The sequence below is a fragment of the Podarcis muralis genome, chromosome 14, assembly GCF_964188315.1.
Source record: "Podarcis muralis chromosome 14, rPodMur119.hap1.1, whole genome shotgun sequence".
In the NCBI taxonomy this organism is placed as follows: domain Eukaryota; kingdom Metazoa; phylum Chordata; class Lepidosauria; order Squamata; family Lacertidae; genus Podarcis; species Podarcis muralis.
Window position 1 is genome coordinate 31,453,766 of NC_135668.1, and position 19,337 is coordinate 31,473,102.

The 19,337-nt window shown below is 46.5% G+C and overlaps 1 protein-coding gene across 2 annotated transcripts in view; it reads right to left on the reverse strand.

Moving 5' to 3' along the window:
- Positions 1 to 1,778: 1,778 nt before the first annotated feature.
- Positions 1,779 to 19,337, reverse strand: part of CACNG3 (calcium voltage-gated channel auxiliary subunit gamma 3) — a 64,719-nt gene continuing 47,160 nt past the window's right edge. Inside the window, exons 2-4 of one of the 2 annotated variants that reach the window (XM_028706497.2) lie at positions 12,353 to 12,436; positions 7,471 to 7,605; positions 1,779 to 3,319 (exon numbers count right to left, since the gene is read on the reverse strand). In XM_028706497.2, the coding sequence (XP_028562330.2) occupies positions 2,805 to 3,319; positions 7,471 to 7,605; positions 12,353 to 12,436 (734 nt within the window). In that variant the 3' untranslated portion in view covers positions 1,779 to 2,804. Of the gene's footprint in view, positions 3,320 to 7,470; positions 7,612 to 12,352; positions 12,437 to 19,337 lie in introns of both variants that reach the window. The other variant, XM_028706496.2, reaches the window with a different exon arrangement.

Genomic DNA, 19,337 nt, shown 5'->3' on the forward strand with positions numbered 1-19,337 from the left:
TCTGAATACCAGGTGCCAGAAATCACAGGAGGGGAGAGGGCTCTTGTGCTCAAATCTTGCCTGTGGGTTTCACACAGGCATCTGGTTGGCCACTGTGAGAAAAGAATGCCGCGCTGACCCAGCTCTTAAAATGTTCTTATTTTTCAGACACCTTCGCTGAACTGTCTCCAATGCTTAAGCCTTGTTTGTTCAGACCAGTCTACCCAGACACAAAATTCCAATATGTGTATTCGTTTAAAAACGGTTGTCTCCCCCCTGTTTTTTTATTCAATTTTGTACATCTACTTGTCTTTAAAGTTTGATTTTACCAGTGTTTTCCTTTTGACTATTTTCTATTGTGTTTACCTAAACCGCTTAGTGAAGGGATGCGGGTGGCGCTGTGGGTTAAACCACAGAGCCTAGGACTTGCCAATCAGAAGGTCGGCGGTTCAAATCCCCGTGACGGGGTGAGCTCCCATTGCTTGGTCCCTGCTCCTGCCAACCTAGCAGTTTGAATGCACATCAAAGTGCAAGTTGATAAATAGGTACCGCTCCGGTGGGAAGGTAAACAGCGTTTTCATGCGCTGCTCTGGTTTGCCAGAAGCGGCTTAGTCATGCTGGCCACATGACCCGGAAGCTGTACGCCGGCTCCCTTGGCCAGTAAAGCGAGATGAGCGCCGCAACCCCAGAGTCGGTCACAACTGGACCTAATGGTCAGGGGTCCCTTTACCTTTACTTTTTAAAGCTTTCTAGATAAGGGGGGGGGGGAATGCAGCCTGTATTTAGGGAAAAGAGCTCTCCCTTAGAGGCCACTTCCCATCAATAATTACCTGATTCAGCACTTCCCCCCAACCCATAAAAAGACTCTTGCATTAAAGGGCACTTGTCTGGTACCTTTTGGAGAAACCGTTGGGTGGGCATAGGGGGAAATGCCAACCAGCTTAAACAAACAGAGGCAGAGTGTCTTGGCCATTCTGGGATCAAAAGTAGGATGAAACTTGGGGTGGGCTCAATATCAGCCAGTTAGGTCACCATTTAAAGTTAAAGTTATAGGTGAAGGTAAAGCATCCCTGGATGGTTAAGCCCAGTCAAAGGCAACTATGGGGTTGCGGCGCTCATCTCACTTTCAGGCTGAGGGAGCCAGTGTTTGTCCACAGATTGCTTTTGGGTCATGTGGCTAAACTGCTACTGGCGCAACGGAACACCGTGACAGAACCCAGAGCACATGGAAATGCCATTTACCTTCCCGCCACAGCAGTACCTATTGATCTTCTTGCACTGGCATGCTTTCAAACTGCTAGGTTGGCAGGAGCTGGGACAGAGCAACGGGAGCTCACTCCATCGCGGAGATTTGAACCGCTGACCTTCTGATCGGCAAGCCCAAGAGTCTCAGTGGTTTAGACCACAGCGCCACCCACATCCCTACGTCACCATGTGGAAGAGGAAGGCTAAGGTAAACCAGCAGACTGCTTGTCCCTTTTCTTCCCCAGGTCTTCAAAGCTGACTGCCTTTCCATGTTCCACCTGCCAAGGTGTGTGTGTGGAGAGATGTATTTGGGGCAGAACACAGCAGATGCTCTTGGCAGCTCCAGGAAAATATATTGCATGTAAATTGCAATTCACAGGTGGGGCTTCCTTGAAGTTGACAGTGGTAGCATTTGCGCTGATTCCTCAAGAAAGCTGCTGACTGATCTTCACTATTTTGCAATATGAATAAAAAACCCCTCCCATGTTCCCCCTCCATATATTGCTCCCTGCCCCATGCCTTCCTTTACCAACAAAAGGCCTCTGAATCACAAATGCTGATCCGAATGTGTTTTATTGGTATATATTTGCTTTCCTTGGACCTTTCAAACATTCCAGAAATCGACCGCCCATCTGTACAGGACATAGACTGGTGCTGCAGCTGGAAAAGCAGATTGCAAACTCAACCACACATAATCTTCAATGGTGTCCAGAGATCTACCTCCGGGCATGAGAGAGTGAGCTCATCCTACCTGCAATGTCAAAAGCTGACCCACAGATGGCAGATGACGACCAGCACCTTGGGAGAGATGGAGGAGGGGGAGCATTTGCCTCTCCCCACCTGACCCGGAGTCCTTGATGGGAGCGTTGAAGATGCGAGAAAAACACAGAGCCCTCCCTAAACCCACAGAAATGGCTCCGGGCCATCTCTTCCAACCACATGGCAGGAAATGGGATTCCAAGCTATTTAATGCATGCACACAAAAACAGACAACCCCCACCCCAACCCCCCCCAGCATCACTCAATACAATCCGGATGGAAGAAGGGACAATGGTCACAGTCTTCTCAAACACACTCAGGTTCGCCGTTTCGTGCTTGGAGATTTCCCACAGAGGTGATTTCGGGATGACCACAGCGCGCAAGTGGGATTTCCGTGGGGGGACCAATAGCCATGGGGTACTCCCTACATTCCTGATGGGGCCTCCTGGCAGTCCAATGGGAACCCCTTTTGCTGTGCATGTGGCAAAGCTACAATGTCTGTTCTTGCTCAAAGAAGGAGAGGTTTGGGAATTGGGGAGGCTCAGCGGCAGTCAAACCAAAGCCACAACCGCTCGGGCTTAGCAAGTGGAGATTCGAGGATTTCAAAAACGAAACGGAAAAAACGAAGTCCTCAACCCAGGTTGCCCATGAGGGGCAGGACCCCCGCAGAGGGTTTCTTCTGAAAAACAAAGTTTCACTGGTTACACCATCACAGGGGGCGGGTCATGTCATGCAGTCTCAACGATACACCTCTATACATGGCAGCCAGCAGGGCAGCTCTGACTGCCAGGACTCTCAGCCAACCAGGGGTGCGGCTGGCCTCAGACTGGCGTGGTTCGTCTGTTGCCTGGATTGTTGTGTAAGGACTCCTTGAACTCTTTGGGGAGGGAGTTGTGAATCTGTAAAAACCCGTGATCTCTCTCTGAGTTGAGCAGTGTCCCAATAGTCAGCTTGGAAGGATCCCTGGAGAGGGTGAACATGGAGATGTCGGTGGATGGGATGGTGCTGAAGCCTTTGCCGATGGGGGACAGGTCCCTGGACCTGGGCTCCGTGGAGCGGGAGCTGGATCTCCTTCGGAACCGGTACCGGTAGGTAGGCAAGCGGGCAAAGGTGGACTTCTTCAGCAGCGCCACGGAATGGGTTTTGGCTCGGATCTGGCGGTGCTTCTCGATGTACATGTGGACGGCAATCACCCCCACCATCTCAGCAATGATGAAGGATAAGGCCCCGAAGTAGAAGGACCAGCCGTAGGAGTAACTCTTCTTGGAGTCGCTCTGCCCAGGGTCCCCGGCGTTGGCAGAGATGTAAACGATAATCCCGATGATGTTGCTTAGCCCTGAAGGGAAGAATCAGAGGAGGACTAAAGTAACTTTGTGTCCAGGAGCCAACAGAGAGAACAGGTCATTTGCAGAACAGAGAAAGACAGTGACAACACTGGTTAACTTATGATATCCGATATCCGATATACAATATCTTTATTGTCATTGTCCCATACAGAACAATGAAATTGAAAAACTACATAAAACATTCAAAACCCCCTAAAAACTCTGAAACTCCATTTTAAAATACAATATATTATAGAGACTCCTTATGCTGCGTTTAGAACCAGAATTGCACTTGTGTAGAAACTGTTTCTCAGGCAGCTAGTCCTGGTCTTTATAACCCTATACAGTGGTACCTCGCAAGACGAATGCCTCGCAAGACAAAAAACTCGCTAGACGAAAGGGTTTTTTGTTTTTTGAGCTGCTTCGCAAGACGATTTTCCCTATGGGCTTGCTTCACAAGACGGAAACGTCTTGCAAGTTTGTTTCCTTTTTCTTAACACGGTTAATACAGTTGCGACTTTACTTCGAGGAGCAACTCATAGAACGCGGTGTGGTAGCCTTTTTTTTTGAGGTTTTTGAAGACTTTGGTGATTTTTGAAGCTTTTCCAAAACTTTCCCGACACCGTGCTTCGCAAGATGAAAAAAATCGCAAGATGACAAAACTCGCGGAATGAATTAATTTCGTCTTGCGAGGCACTACTGTACCTTCTTCCAGAAGGCAGAAGCTGAAAGAGATCATTTCCAGGGCGCGTACTATCCTGTTCTAGGAGTGGAAGGGATGAGGCTTGCAGGCTGTCAGCAGAGAAATTGTCAGGGTGGCTCTGGTGGAGCCGTCAAGTCTGATTCCTGTGGGCTGGGGCACCTGCCTGTTTCCTCCTCTTCATCCCCCTCCAAGTTCCCAGCCTCCAGCACTTCCCAGCTCCCCCCCCTCTGGGGTGTGGCTGGTTTCCCACCACCAGCAGCCAGAATCCAAACCCTCTCCCTCTGTGCTTTCCCTGGGGGGCTCTGGGTCAGGCGGCTTCTGCCACTCTTCCTCATCCAGCCAGTTCCTGACACTTTGCTCATCCAGTCAGAGGAGATGAATGAGACTCTGCAGTATGCAAGGGATGAGCTGGTGGCACACAAGCGCCAACATATTTGGGCAAGTCATGCGATTTTCATTTCAACACTTTTGCTCTCCACCCTTCTGGCTCCATCTGGTCTCCTCCAACTTTGCATGCCTATGAATGGGATATCTGGGTATCTGTCCCAAAAGGGCCATAGAGCAGAACATCTGCCCTGAAAGCAGAGGGTTCCAGGTTCACCCTCCGACATCTCCAGGTAGGACTGGGAATGTCTACTGCTTGACAGCTGATGGAGACCCAATGCAACAACACTGAGCTAGATGCACCATCAGTTTGACTCAGTATCAGAGAGCTTCCAGCATTCCTGCCTGACACCAGCACCAGCCAGCACCCCAGGGGCGTTTTCTGGGCTCTGTGTGAAACCAGAGGGGGGGGGCACCCTTTCAGCTAACATGCACGAGGCACCCCCCCCCCTGCTTCCTCGCCACAGAGGAGCTTTGTGATGCGTTAATGAGCCAAGAGCATTTTGTTTGCTGCTTTGCGTCTCTACTACTCTCGGCTGAAGAAGTGAGAACAATGCTCTCTGTCTCTTTTTTAGGGTGGAGCATTTGCGGAGGGAGCCCAAGACAAAAGATTTCCTGGAGACAAAGATACTGTCACGAAATAGCCCACAACAGCAGTCAGGAAGGAAGCCATTTGCCACTCGCTCGCATTCCTCTCCAGATGGCTGCTCCTCTCCAGATGTTGAACTGGCCAGGGCAGTGCAAAGGCACAGCTGCCTCCTGGGAATGGGAGAGGCCTGGTTTCAGCAGGTTCTGCCAAACCAGTGTTTCCCAAAGTGGGTGGTACCTCCCTCTGGGGGTCGCTAGGATTCTTGGGGAGGGGTTGATGAGAGTCAAGGGGGGGGGCAGGGGGCACACGAAGTGTAAATGACTATCAGCCTTTGAAAAGCTGGTATCATGGGATCACGTTCATCAGCTGCATTGAATTAATTAAACCACATAGTTTTAATTGGATTTTGAATAAATGTGCAATTAATTGTTACTGTTTCAAATTTTATTGTGTGACTATCTTCCTTAGTGGGTCATGGATGTATACCCCTAGTATACCCCTGTAGTACCCGTTCCACCTTTGGAACTCCCTGCAACCGGATTGGTCTCATGTTTGACCTCTTTGCAATGGAAACCACTCTTCTGAATAATGCTTTTTATAGGGCAGGCCTGTGCAGGGGGTGGGGCAGCTGGGTACACTTGCCCTGGGCCTCAGAGGGCTAAGCTGGCTGGGCTACCCTGCAAGAGGCTGCCTGTTTTTTTGTTTGTGTTTATAACTTTGTTCTAACAAGACTCCCACCTTGGACCTCAGATAAGCTCTGTACAGGCCTGGGCAGGGCAGGGTTTACCCAAGTATCCCAGAAAAATGGGGCATCCCATTTTCTTGCATGAGAGCACAGCGGCCATTTGGGGTGCTGTGATCTCAAGTGAGAACATACCGAGACCAGAAAAAAGCAACCCCCAAAGTCCCCCCCCCCCAGGGCTGCAATCTCATGGTGCCTTTTTGGGTGCCTTGTGAGCTTGGCCCCCCAAAAAGCATGTTTTTTGGGCTCAGTGATCTCGCTCTGGTCACATGACTGACTTGGGAGGGAGCACATGGACCCCGGTTTGGGAACTCAAGGTGTTGGAGGGTATAGTAGGGTACGGGGCACTAGGATGGGTCTATGGAACCAAGCCGGCTGTGGCCCCCCCAAAGTTGACTGCTTTGATAGGTGGAATTTGCAGTACTACAGGTACCACAACATACCTATTCTGCATTTGCAAGAACTTGATCATTTAAGGTGGCACAGAAAGGCAGCAGCAAGAGACTGTCGAGAAAAGGCAGCCTGGAACAGGTGCATTTTGAAAGCTTGCTTGCAAGCCTGAACAGAATCCGCCCAGCTGGCAGTTCCAGAACTGTGGAGCCACCACAGAGAGAGTGCTTGTACTACCAATTTCATTTATTTTCCCGGTGGCCGTACAAGCAGGACCTCAGAACCTGGCCTTAAATATCTGGGCAGGATTGTATGGCTGGAGGGAGTCCTTTAGCTACCTTGGTCCCAAGACATTTCTGTTATTCAGTGGTTACCCTTTTACTGTGCTGCCCTGAGTTATCTTATTTACTCCTCTGGCTGTTTCCCTAAAGGCAATTGCATCCTGCCAAGAAACAAAGGTTGGCTTAGCTTTCCAGAAAATGCGGAGCATCCTCAGAAAAGCACAGCATCTTCCAACACACACACACACACACACACACACACACACACACACACACACAGAGAGAGAGAGAGAGAGAGAGAGAGAGAGAGAGAGAGAGAGAGAGAGACAGCTTAGCTAAGACATCACACAGGGCTTATCAGCTCAACCTTTAACTTCAGAATTAAGATGCTGCTGTTGAGCGCCAATTCTGAGTTTTGTAAAATACATCAAAGTACACAGAAACTGCTCTGAGAGGGATTCTGGGGCTCCAAATCCCTTTGAAGCTGCTGTTGCTGCAGCAGCAGCTCAGAGACATAAGAAGTTGCCTTATACTGAGTCAGACCTTTGACACTTCCAGCTCAGCATTGCTGACATTGATGGGCAGCAGCTCTCCGGGGTGTCAGGTAGGGGACATTCCAGACCTACCTGGAGATGCAGAGAACCGGACCTGGGACCTTCTGCATGCCAAGCAGGGGCTGTGCCTACTAAGCTTTGGCCCTTCCCGACCTAAGCAGCAGTTCTTGGCAAGGGTTAATGGGCAAGGAGGAGGAGGAGGAGGGCTCAATCTACACACAGAATCACTGCATCCCATATCCAGATCTGGAGATGTCGGGGGATGAACCTGAAACCCTCTGCTTTCAGGGCAGATGTTCTGCTCTATGGCCGTTTTGGGACAGATACCCAGATATCCCATTCATAGGCATGCAAAGTTGGAGAGCCAGAAGGGTGGAGAGCAAAAGTGTTTCCTTCTGGGAGTACGGTATTCAAATCTGGTTGGCACCCCATTGCTGGGAGTCAGCCTTGGCTGCAAAGGCCAGAGCTTTAATCTTATGCCAGGCAGCATAGACAGTGGAGAAGTGACTTGGGACTCACCTGCCGATACAAAAAAAATCCCTGCACTCAAGATGACGTTGAGTTTGCTCTTGTAGAACTCACTGGCTGCCACACAGAGACCTCCGAAGAACAGCAGACCCACACTCAAGATGGGGAAGATACTGGATGCTCTCACTGCACCTGGACGAAGAGGAGGAAGGAGAAGGGGAAGAGGCAAATCCTGCTCAGACTACACTCATAGAATCATGAAATCATAGAATTGTAATGTTGGAAGCCACCACAAGGACCATCTACACCAACTTCCTGCAATGAAGGAATCTTTTGCCCAACATGGGGCTCAAACCCTTGACCCTGAGATTAAGAGCCTCATGCTCTACCGACTAAGCTATCCCTCACATCATTACCGTAGCATGTTAAAGTACGAGTGGAGGCTGGTCCATTCAGGCGACTGGTATTATGACATCTTTATTACATTTGCAGCCCACCTTTTCCTCCAAGGGGCTCAAGGTGGGTTGTGTGATTCTCCTCCTGCTCATTCTATCCGCACAACAACCCTGAGAGATAGTGGCTGAGAGAGACAGTGATTGGGCCAAAGTCACACCCAGGGAGCTTCATGGCCGAGCGGGGAGTCTCAGTCTATGTTAGTGCTGATTTAGTTGCAGGTCAGCACAGAAACTTAGAGATGAGCAGTAAAGTTTTAAGGAAACAGAATACAAACAGAGAAACCTATGGGCAAGACTGGCCCCAGTAAAGCAGTCTTAAACTCCGTAGGGGAGGGCTGCCCCCATTGTGCTCTCTCTGCTTTTTGCTCTGCAAAGCTCTTGGAGACAAGACTGGAGGGGAGCCAGTAGAACCGGCTGGCTCCGGTGAATCTGTTGCAACCTTAGCCTCCCCTCCTCCTCAGCAGCCTGTCCTATGTCTGCAGTGCTTTCTGCCTCTTCCTCCTCTCTCTCACTTGAGCCTGTTGCTTGTTCCGCATCCAACCATTCTACCCCCTGCACCTTCATCCTCTGACCTGTCTTCCATGTCCCACCACCACTCCTCTGGCTTGGAGCCTTCCTCTTCTGAGGCTTCTCTAGGGGGTCTCTGGCTGGAGCTTCTCACCACTCCTCATCATCCATCCATTCTTTGACAGTCTAGCACTCTACCCTTTAAAGGTGGAAGAAAGGCCCACCCATCAGCCTGGAGGGAAACGTCACCTAACTGTAGCTCTTGAAATCTTGCTTATTCTTTGGGGGATGCTGGTGAGGACCCTGAAATGGCCAGCTAAGGTCCTTGTCTTTAAAGAAACTAGTTCAGCAACTGCCTCTCTTAGATTCTAACCCTCACTGGCTACAGGACCCCAAGAATGGGAAGGGATTTGGGACATCACCCAGACTGCTCAGAAGCTCAGCTCTGGTGCAAGGACCAGAGAAGCACAGTTCAGTTCAGAGAAGCCTTGATTAAAGTCCCACCCACCAATGTCATGAACCCACCAGCTTAAAACCTGCCCAGGGCTTAGGCTTGCCTCTCCCTTAGTTTCTGTGCTGCCCTTGAAGAACTCAGTGGGATGTGGGGGGGAGAAAGTTGCTGTTAGTGTAGCTGCCCCTGGAATAGCATCCCTGTCAAGATATGACAAGCACTTTCTGGAATCAATTGAAGACATTTTTGTTCTAACAGGGTCTTTACCACGAGCGTCTCTTTGTTAGGGTTTTAGTCTTGTTTTAAACAAATTTGTTGTTTTTGTGTTTTAACTGGTTTTCTTTTTTAAAAAAAAGTTTCTTGATTTTACATACTTAGGTAAATAATAGAATAAGTTGCCCCCCCCACTTAATTTCCCCAACACAAGGTTTCAAAGTATATTTATTAAGAGTCACTCTATTAAAAGCTGTTCCACAGATTTCTATGCATTTTTGGTGTTTTATAACCATGTTCCTTTGATGAAACATATGAAAAAAAGCTAAACCACATTTTGTTAAAGTTATTGGATTTCTTATGTTGTGTTCTTTCCTGAACTTTGCTCGTCAATTTCTCCATTAAATCCAAATCTCCGTTATAACTGCTTTTAATTAACTTGTGCATGAATTGCCCTGAGAGGGTGGTTTAGAAGGCAATGAAAATGGGTGGCCCCCACCCAACACTTACAAAGGGTTATATTCTGGGCCCGCCGCGCGCAGAAGTGAAATAGTGGGAAGTGGGAAGCACCCTCTAAGCACCCTTAAATTGCCCTCTGCCGCTCTCTCTCCAATCCAGACCAAAAATACCGTATCCAAAAATATCCACAACTTGAACTGAAGCTCTGGGGTTGACTGCAGGCTGGAGGACGAGCTGAAAAGTGGCAGCCACTGCTACTGTACCACACACACCAGCTGTTAGGCAGGGAGGCTGAGCAGCCTAAACAAAGTCTTGCTGCTCCTCCAGTCTCTTCAGGGCTTCCTCCGCCCTCACTGATATCCATTTCAGGCTCTGGGGAAGACTCTCCAGCTCTCACCAGCCACTTCCGGGTTTGAATTGAATTAGTTATTTATTTCCTGGTGCCACACGTATATGCATGTCGATCGCATGTAAGTGGGGGGACGCCTGCACATTCATGATGATGAGGATGAAGAAGGACAAGGAGCAGGAGGAGACAAAACGAGAGTTAGTTGGCTCTGCCTGTCACTGGCTCTGGCGCCACCTACTGTTGGGCTCCCTTCCTTCTGACCCACCAATCTCTACTGCTCTATGGAGACACATTGTGACAGTGAGTCTGGGAAGGGCGCTGCTCCCACATTAGTTCCGCTGCACACAAGCCAAATAATATCTCAACGTGGGATCGGTTCTCCAGACCGACATAATTATTTCTTGCATTTTTGCTATTTCCTACATCTTGCCAGCCCAGGCAGCTGCCTAGATTTCTCCTCCTGATAATCAGGTAAGCCCTGGAGCTTTTAATTTACTGGGAACATTTTTTTTTTTTGAGGACTAAATCCTCTGCCAAGTGATGGGGGATGAATTTGTTTGGTCTGCTTGTCACAGAGGACTGACTCGAATTGACGTTTCCAAATTCTATTGTGGATCAGAATGCAACTATCACCTGGACTGTGCACAGAGACTCCAGCTTCCAGTGGTGATATAGGGGGAAGGGATGGGCAATGTCGTGCGTGTGACATTGTGTGTGATTTCAGGGCATCAGAACGAGCCGGGGGCAGAACCAAATGTGGCGACAGTATGGCTTCAATGACTGGCAGCTCCTCCTCCTCCTCCTCCTGCCATCGCCACTGGTGGGGGGCTGCTTCAGTCCTCTTTCTCTTCCATGGCAAGAGAAGGAGAAGGAGCCAGTCACTAAAGCCATGCCATGCTTGGCTCCATGCTCAGCCTCCTCCACCCCCTGAATTTTTGGGACTTTAGGGGGGCATAGCCCCCTACCAAAAAATATTGGAGGCTGCCCGCAAGGGCTCGGCCCCCATGAGTTGGCACCCATGGCTATGCAGTTTGTTTCAAAAATGTAAGATATGCATCTTTACAATAAAAATGCATACAAAATGCATATTTTGGGGAGGAAATGCACTGGGAAATGTGTATTTTTCAGGAAACGTTGTGTACAAAACACACATAATTTACATGTGGATTTTTCATGGGTTCTTTAAAGTCTGCCAAAATAGGGGGCAGAACAGACTGAGGGAAACGGATAAGGATGGGGCTTAAGCCGATCTGTCCATCCCTTCACTCATCACATCCTGCCCAAGTGACTGGATTTTGAAACAAATATAATAACTTGTGATGAGGGATGGGGAGAAATTCAACTTTGTTTGCACTTGGATGAGAAACTGCCTAATTCACCCTTGAAGAACTGAAACACAGGGATCCTTTGAAATTTGCACTTATTTAAGAATGCAGCTCTCCAGTCAAAAGAAATGTAGAGAAATGCATATACTAGGGGAAAACATGCATAAAATTGATGAGAATGACATTCAGCAATGCATTATATTAGGAAAACACAAGATGAGCCTGCTGGATCCAGCCACTGGTCCATCTAGTCCAGCCTCCTGTTCTTACCATGGCCAACCAGATGCCCTCAAGTAAGACCTGAGCACAACAGCAGCTCTCCCTGCTTGTGATTCCCAGCAACTGGCTTTCAGAGGCATGATTTCCCAGTGCAAAAAATATGCCTGCCATAGAGAAATGTGTTTATCTGGAGAAATTCACACAGAAGAAGAAGAAGAAGAAGAAGAAGAAGAAGAAGAAGAAGAAGAAGAAGAAGAAGAGGAGTTTGGATTTGATATCCCGCCTTTCACTCCCCTTCAGGAGTCTCAAAGCAGCTAACATTCTCCTTTCCCTTCCTCCCCCACAACAAACACTCTGTGAGGTGAGTGGGGCTGAGAGACTTCACAGAAGTGTGACTAGCCCAAGGTCACCCAGCAGCTGCATGTGGAGGAGCGGAGACGCGAACCCGGTTCCCCAGATTACGAGACTACCGCTCTTAACCACTACACCACACTGGCTCTCAGAAAAGCTGACAAAGTTTCATGTGGATTAAAAGAAGAAGAAGAAGAAAAAGAATCTTCAAACTGCTGCAGAAATACGAATTGAATTTAATATTGGAAAAACGAGAGAATCAAAACGGATAGATTTGCCTATCCCTTTCAGGGATACGATCTTTTAAGGATGTCAGTCCAAGGGAGAAAAGGACACTGTCGTAAATGAATGAAATAAGGAAAGTGATTAGTTAATGCACTGCATCGGAAAAAACACACCACACAACCCACCCTTGATGCTCAGGGAAAATTCAAAACAGCTCCATCGAAAGTGGGATTGACACATACTCTGACAAGGAAATCTCCAGCTGGATTTTGCTGGCCACTCAGTTGCCTACAGGGGTGAGCCCTATCCCTTCTGTGTGTAGAACCCCCCCCCCCAACAAGCACAGATTTGTAGTTGCCCGGGAGGTTGTAAACCTTACGCAGGAGGTATTCAGCTGCATCCTGTTCATAGTCAGCATCCTCTGGGAAATGATTGATTTGCTTACAGATTCCTCTGAACGTCCCTAAAGAATAAAGAAGAGAAAATATGCTTAAGAACACCGTAAGAGCTCTGCTGGATCAGACCCCTGGCCCACCCAGTTCAGCACCTTTGCCTCCCCAGCATACTTTCTCTCCAATAATGGAGGCACAACACAGGCGTCCTAGAAACAAAGAACTGTAGAGTCCGGAGGGATCCCTAGGGTCAACTAGTCTAACCCTCTGCAATGCTGACAAAAAACCCCACCCTCTTGCCCTCTGTTCAATTGTCTCAGTCCGTCTTAAAACTGTCCAACATGGTGGCCATCACCAGATCCCAAGTGGATTTCATAATTTTACTATGATAGGGTTGGAAGGCAACCTCAAAGGTTCACCCACCCCCATTGATACAGAAAATACCTACAGCATCCCTGATAGGCTGCCATTTGGAATCTAAAAACCTCTAGTGAAGAACAGTCCACCATTCTGCAAGCAGTTCAGTTCCCCTGCCAGACAATTTTGATTGTTTGGGTTCATAAGTCTGCTGTTCTAGCCAAAGGCCATGACAAACGTGTATTAGTCAACAGTATTGATAATATAGCACAGGACATACATCCATAAAATAAAAGTCCATAATACAAAAAAGATTTTGCCAAGTTACTGAGCATTGTGTACCTCTGACAGATCCAATTCTATTATTTTGCCTTTTTAAAATCCAATTTGCCAGCATCCACGCTGTAAGAGACAGAAGTTACCAGAGACACCAACACAATCAAATCAAATCAAGCCAAAACCATTTATAGCGATTTTATCTAACTCCTTTTTCTTTCTTTCTTTCTTTTTTGGCAGACAGTGCATAGAGGGCCACTCTCTGTGTTACGCAGCTATTATTGTCACTCAAAAGAAACTGAACCATTTCTGCTGGGGTGTTGCTACTTGCTTATGTGAAGAAAAGTTTCAGAAAGTGATCTTTTGTATCTCTATAATAAGGGGCAGGCTAATAGAGAATGAGAGATGTCTTCCATCTGAGATGGACCATAAATGCCAAGCCTGCCTGTGTATAGGAGCTTCATTTAACAACCATCCAAGACGGCAGTAGGTATCACATGGAGATGCAGTCCAATAAAGGCATTTCTATTGGAAACTGGTGAGAGTTTGGTCAGAGAACCAGCTCTAAAATGCTCTGTCCTCATGAGTGGGTATCAAGGGGGAAATCTGGTGTTTCTAATTAGTTGTAGGTCCCTTCTGGATTCTATCCAGAAGAGCCAATCCCTTAGTTGACACGTATTCAAGGTCAAAGCAGAGCTCAGATCTGGAAAATAATGATAGTCTAGAACATCTGGACAAGCTGCTTTCCAGAATTGGTTATCACCCAGTTCCATATAGCACAGGAAAATGCTCAATAGGCATATGGTAGTAGCAATTTAAAATAAATTTACTTTAACTGAGCACAGTCTGCTCTTGCCATAATTGTTGGCCTCTTGGATTCTGTATGAAGAAGAGCTGCTGATATTCCTGATGGTAGAGAGTATAGCTTCTGAAAAAAATAATATTCTGCACAGTTTCCAAAATTTTAATGGAGTTCAAATCAGAGCAAGTGCTTTGCTACCAAATATCCTTAGGTTCAACCAGCTGCCCTTCCTTATTGCAACAGAACTCCATCAATGTCCCTATGGCTTTCTGTGTTTTCACTTTCACTGTCTTCATATGACACCTCCAGGAGAGGGTTTCACTGAAGGGTACACCCAAGTATCTAAACGAGTGAATTTGTTCTATAGCTTGCTGATCTAAGCACCATTTATAACTAGGACTGTGCCAAAAATCACAATCTTGGTCTTAATTCTTCTCTTAACAGTATGTGCTGAACACCTCCAATAGATTTTTTTTTGGGGGGGGGCAATTGGGAAAGAGAGAGGAGCACTAAATCATCTGCATACATCAATATTAAGATATTTCTGTGCCTAATTACCGGAGAGGGGGAGTTTGAATTGGCTAAATATGGCACCAAATTGTTAATATAAACGTTAAAAAGAGTGGGAGCCAAAGTGCAACCTTGTTTCACTCCTTATGACATTTTAAAAGCATCAGTCATACCACCATTTAAACCTACTCCGACCCTCTTTTCTGTATTACTGTATAGTTCTTGGATCAATAGCAGAAGTCTGCAGTCAATGTTAGCAATTTGAAATTTCTCCCACAGTTTGTTTTGATTAATAGAGCTGGATGCAGCAGAAAGATCAATAAAGGCCACATAAAGACTATCCTTAATGTTCTTAGTATATTTCCTTACAATACGGTTCAGAGTAAAACTTTAATCAATGGTTCTGTATCCTCTTCTGAATCTTGCTTGTTCTTCATGAAAAATGTTATCTTGCAAACCAGTCTGATGATTTTTGAAGGAGATGTAACGCATATAGCTTTGAGATGTCTAACAAGCTAACTGGCTGATAGTTTTGTGGATCCTTCCTATCACCTGTCTTATATATCAGGAAAATGATACTCATTTTCCATCCAGAGGGCATTTGGCTCATATTGTTGATGGTGGTAAATAAGCCAGCTGAGATAGACATCTGCCATTCTAAATATCCCTTAGAGAGCTCAGGTGGAAGCATATCTTCTCCAGGAGCTTTATTTGATTCCAGGCAAGAAATGAGGGCCTTTATCTCAGTCAGTAGAGCATTAAAGTCTTAATCTCAGGGCTGCGGGTTTGAGCCCCACGTTGCATGAAAGATTCCTGCATTGCAGGAGGTGGGGCTAGATGATCCTTGTGGTCTCTTCCAACTCTACAATTCTATGAATCTATGATTACAGGAGACTGGCTGCCATTCAAGTAGGTTTGAGAAATTCTCATACACTCATACACTCATACACATACATGTGACTGCCTAGACTGACCACCAAATATGTTGGAGAAATATGTCACCCAGTCAGAGGCAGGAACTGAGATTTCCTGTGATGATCTCACTTCATTTAAACCCTGGGCCACCAGTTCCCAGAAATTGTCTTCCCTCTGTTCCACCACTGCTAGTCCCAATCCCTGCCGCTGGGTTTTTGTATATCCAACTTTCTTGCTTTTGAGCAGACTCTTGTATTTCAATCTATGTTTGACCAAATTTTCCATGGATTCTTACACAAATCCTTAATAGCCTTAGCCAAAACTTTCCTAGCCATTTTGCATCGACCATCAAACCAGCCAAGGCGTGTTGATTGTGTGTAGTTATTAATTGTAGAAGTTATCTCATAGGGCCTGAGTTCTGTGACAATTTGCTGGAAGACACACTGGCGGAGGAATGGGGGGCAGGGGGAGCGTATCGCCCCGGCACCACCGGGGAGGGGGGTACCATTGCAGCTGCCCCTGGACATGCGCCACCCCCCCCACTGCGCCAGGCACCATGACCCCGCGGGCGGTGCACCACGCCCCCGGGATGCACGCATGCCCCTGGGACGCATGACATGCCCCCGCGGGCATCAACATGATTTGGAGATTTGCTCATAAAAAGTTGGGGCAGAAGTTGGGGTGTCTCTTGAATATCGCTGTTCAATCTGTGAGAGCATTTCAGTCTTTTCACACTGTGTATTTCTCCACACACTCCTGCAGATTTGGTGGTTGGTATGCGTTCTATGAAAGGACATGGGGTCACTGATATTTGAAAGCAATCACTTTCTGTTTGTTCTAATACTTCAAAGGTGTTCTCAGCAGTGAGTAATGAAGGAGCGACTATAATGTGATCGATAGCACTTCCACCACGTCTGCTCAAATAAGTATATTGACCCTTAGATATGTCTACAGGACTCCTGTGAGGAATATAGGAATTATGTTGGAATACAAATTCCAACATTTTCAGGCCTGTGTATTATATTTCTTGTAGAAATAACAATATTAGGTTAGGAAAATATTTCCCAAGCCTAAAGGTACCAAAAGATCCTCTCTAATTGCTCCAGTCCACAAAAACGTATAAATGCTGAGGGGAATTTATGACTGATCTGCTCTGGGTCGGGATCTTACATCTGCCCAAATCTTGGTGGTCAGGGCCAGACAGTTAGTAGGGAGAAGGGAGATATTTATACAGAAAAGAAAGATTCCTAATACAGTTTTGCTTTGTATTGACAACAGGTAATTATTTTGAATTCCAAAATCTGCTATCAAAACTTCCCCTGCCAAATGATATTATCGCACGCCACCCCAAACTCCAAGTGATATGAGATTCCAAGGGTTTCAGGCACTTGCCCAGGGTTCGTGTTTCCTTTCAAATGAGGTGCAGTGGTAGGGCTGCCATATTTCAAAAAGTAAAAACCAGGACACCCTGAAAGTTGTTGAGCTATTTTTAAGAAGACCTCAAAATTGTTGAGTTGGGTTTTTCATTTTGGAGACGGTAGTGTCTTTATGATAACTGGTTTATTTACATATATATACAGCCTGAGCCTCTGCTGGAGGAGTTCACAGCATCAACACTCGAAGACGGTTTTGCTTCTTCCACACACAGACGCGGAGCAACCTGCTCTGGTACCCGGAGTGGCGCACATCCCAGGGGGTGTGGCACACCCCCCCGGGAGGTGCCGCCGATTGGGGGTTGGCATTTTGTCACCCCTCCTTTGGAATGGCACTGGGTTGGGCTGCCCCCTGCCCCCACCTTGGAACGCAGCTGCTTCCACAGCCACAGCTTTCGATTCCTTCAGAAATCAGGCATGACTCTCTCTCTCTCTGCCTTCCCAGCCTGTAGCCTTTGCACCAAACATCTAGCTCACATAACCCAACTCTCCACTCTGTCCTTTTGTCTTTCTAACAAACAGTTAAGGGAGTGAGGCCCACACATTTGCCCTCTGGCAGAGAGCCACTTTCTTTGTTACCTTAAGGACACATACTTAGTGGACCATTACCAGGCTGGCCTGGCTAGTCCTGCAATTAAATCTTTGCTGGATCCAGGAATCAGAAATGGGACTTAAGCATACAGCCTATTCCCCACCAACTCATAACAATATAAAGGTAGTCAGGTCCTCACTTCCTTGGCCCCTTTTAAATTTCTCAACAGCTGACTGGTTAAAAGAATTATGACCCTGTAAGTGGGGAGGAGGGTTAAGTTTGTGTGGCCAAATCTCTTGCAAACATATTATATCAAATTGCTGGAGCATACAAATATGCTTATCTGCCTTCTTATTATCCCTACCCGTCAGGTTCCATGAAAGAATATTAAGACATTTATGGATGTTTTCTAATCAGTTATGGTATCTTAGAGGAGAGCTGAAGGTATCATAATATGCTTTTCTGTAATTACCCCTAGGCCTGGATTTATCATGAGTGTTTGTTAATGGATAATCCCTTTGATATCTGGAAAATGGATTGCTAGCAGGGTAGTTTGGGGGCATATTTCTATTTTGGGCATATTTTCCCCAATACCTGCGTTTGGGCCAATATAATGAATCTTCCCTTCTTGTCTATTGGAGCATATCTGGATATTATTAGGCTAGGTGACAAGTGCAGGACACTTGTGACTTAATAACTTCTTGTTCCTTCCTCTCAAACTACCTTTTCCAGACTGGGGCATGGAGAGTTATTTGGAGAACCTTTTAATTTGAATAACAGTTCTCTGTCAGCAAACATATAGAGATCAAAATTTATCCCATAAAACATTTCCTAAATCCAGGGAAGTCCCTACCATGGCTTGAATTCTGTCTTGCAGTTCAGAATCTGTTTTCATTATTCCACTGGGTTTCTTCAGTGGCCAGTTATGAACGACCACCTGTAGAACATCTGGGGACCTCTTTCTAGAAGAACCATCCCTGGAAACTGGACTTCCCTCCTCATTTGCTATCTTTCCAAGTACAATGGTACCTTGGTTTAAGAACAGCTTAGTTTATGAACAACTTGGATTAAGAACGCTGCAAACCCGGAAGTAGGTGTTTTGGTTTGTGAACTTTGCCTTGGAATAAGAACATGTTTCGCTTCCTGTTGAGTGTGTTCCATTTGTAAGTTGAGTTCCCCGCTGCTATGGGAAAGCACGTCTTGCTTTAAGAACGCTTTGGTTTAAGAACAGACTTTCGGAATGGATTAAGTTCATAAACCAAGGTACCACTGTATGTTTATTAATCCACTGTACACTGCCTTTTCCTCCCGTCTTAAGCTGTAGAACAGGAAATGTGGAGTGCTGACCTGAAGCCTTCAGACTTCCTCCGAAAGATCCCAGATTGGGGTTTGAACAAATTAGATTAGGTGACGGGCTACAATGATTTCCTTGGATGGTAGCAAGTGGGTTATCAGCATACCCATCGACTATCAGTAGCCTTGGATTTGAAGGGATTAAGAATGGGAAACCACTCCTCCAAGTCCATCTGGAGCATTCATATTGGTGTAAAAGCAGATTTCTGAGTTCAAGTTCCAACCTTGATCAATGCCATTTAATTGTTTGGTTACTGAATCTGATAGGGACTTAGCAAACTCACACCTATTGGTCTACCTTCAAACCATCACTAACTACAGTTTCTTTGCTGGTAGGTCTTATCCACGGGGCTACATTCAGAATTCCTGACCGGTATACCAATTATGGCATTCAGGCCCAAAACTTCATTTTCCAACGCATCAGAAGATGTCGGTCACATAAAAGTTCCCCCGATGAAGGAGATTCAGTCTCTGTTGTGCCAAGATTGTTATTATGCCTAGCAGAGGTGTCATTATATGGATGAAGCTGAGGTTGCCTGGGACCAACTTCTAACAAGTCTGGATCAATAGACCAGTTAGCTAAGCTTTCATTAGAGGAATATACAGCAAAACCCCCTGACTTAGGCTTCTCCAGTCCCATGACTTGCATGTAAAAGACCAGGGCTGTCTGTGTAAGACATATCAATTTCATCTTGCCACTATCACTTACTTTGACTGTAAGGAAATTCTTCCCAACATTTCACCTAAATTGCAGCCTACAAAATTACAGTAAGACAAATTAAAATATTAATAAG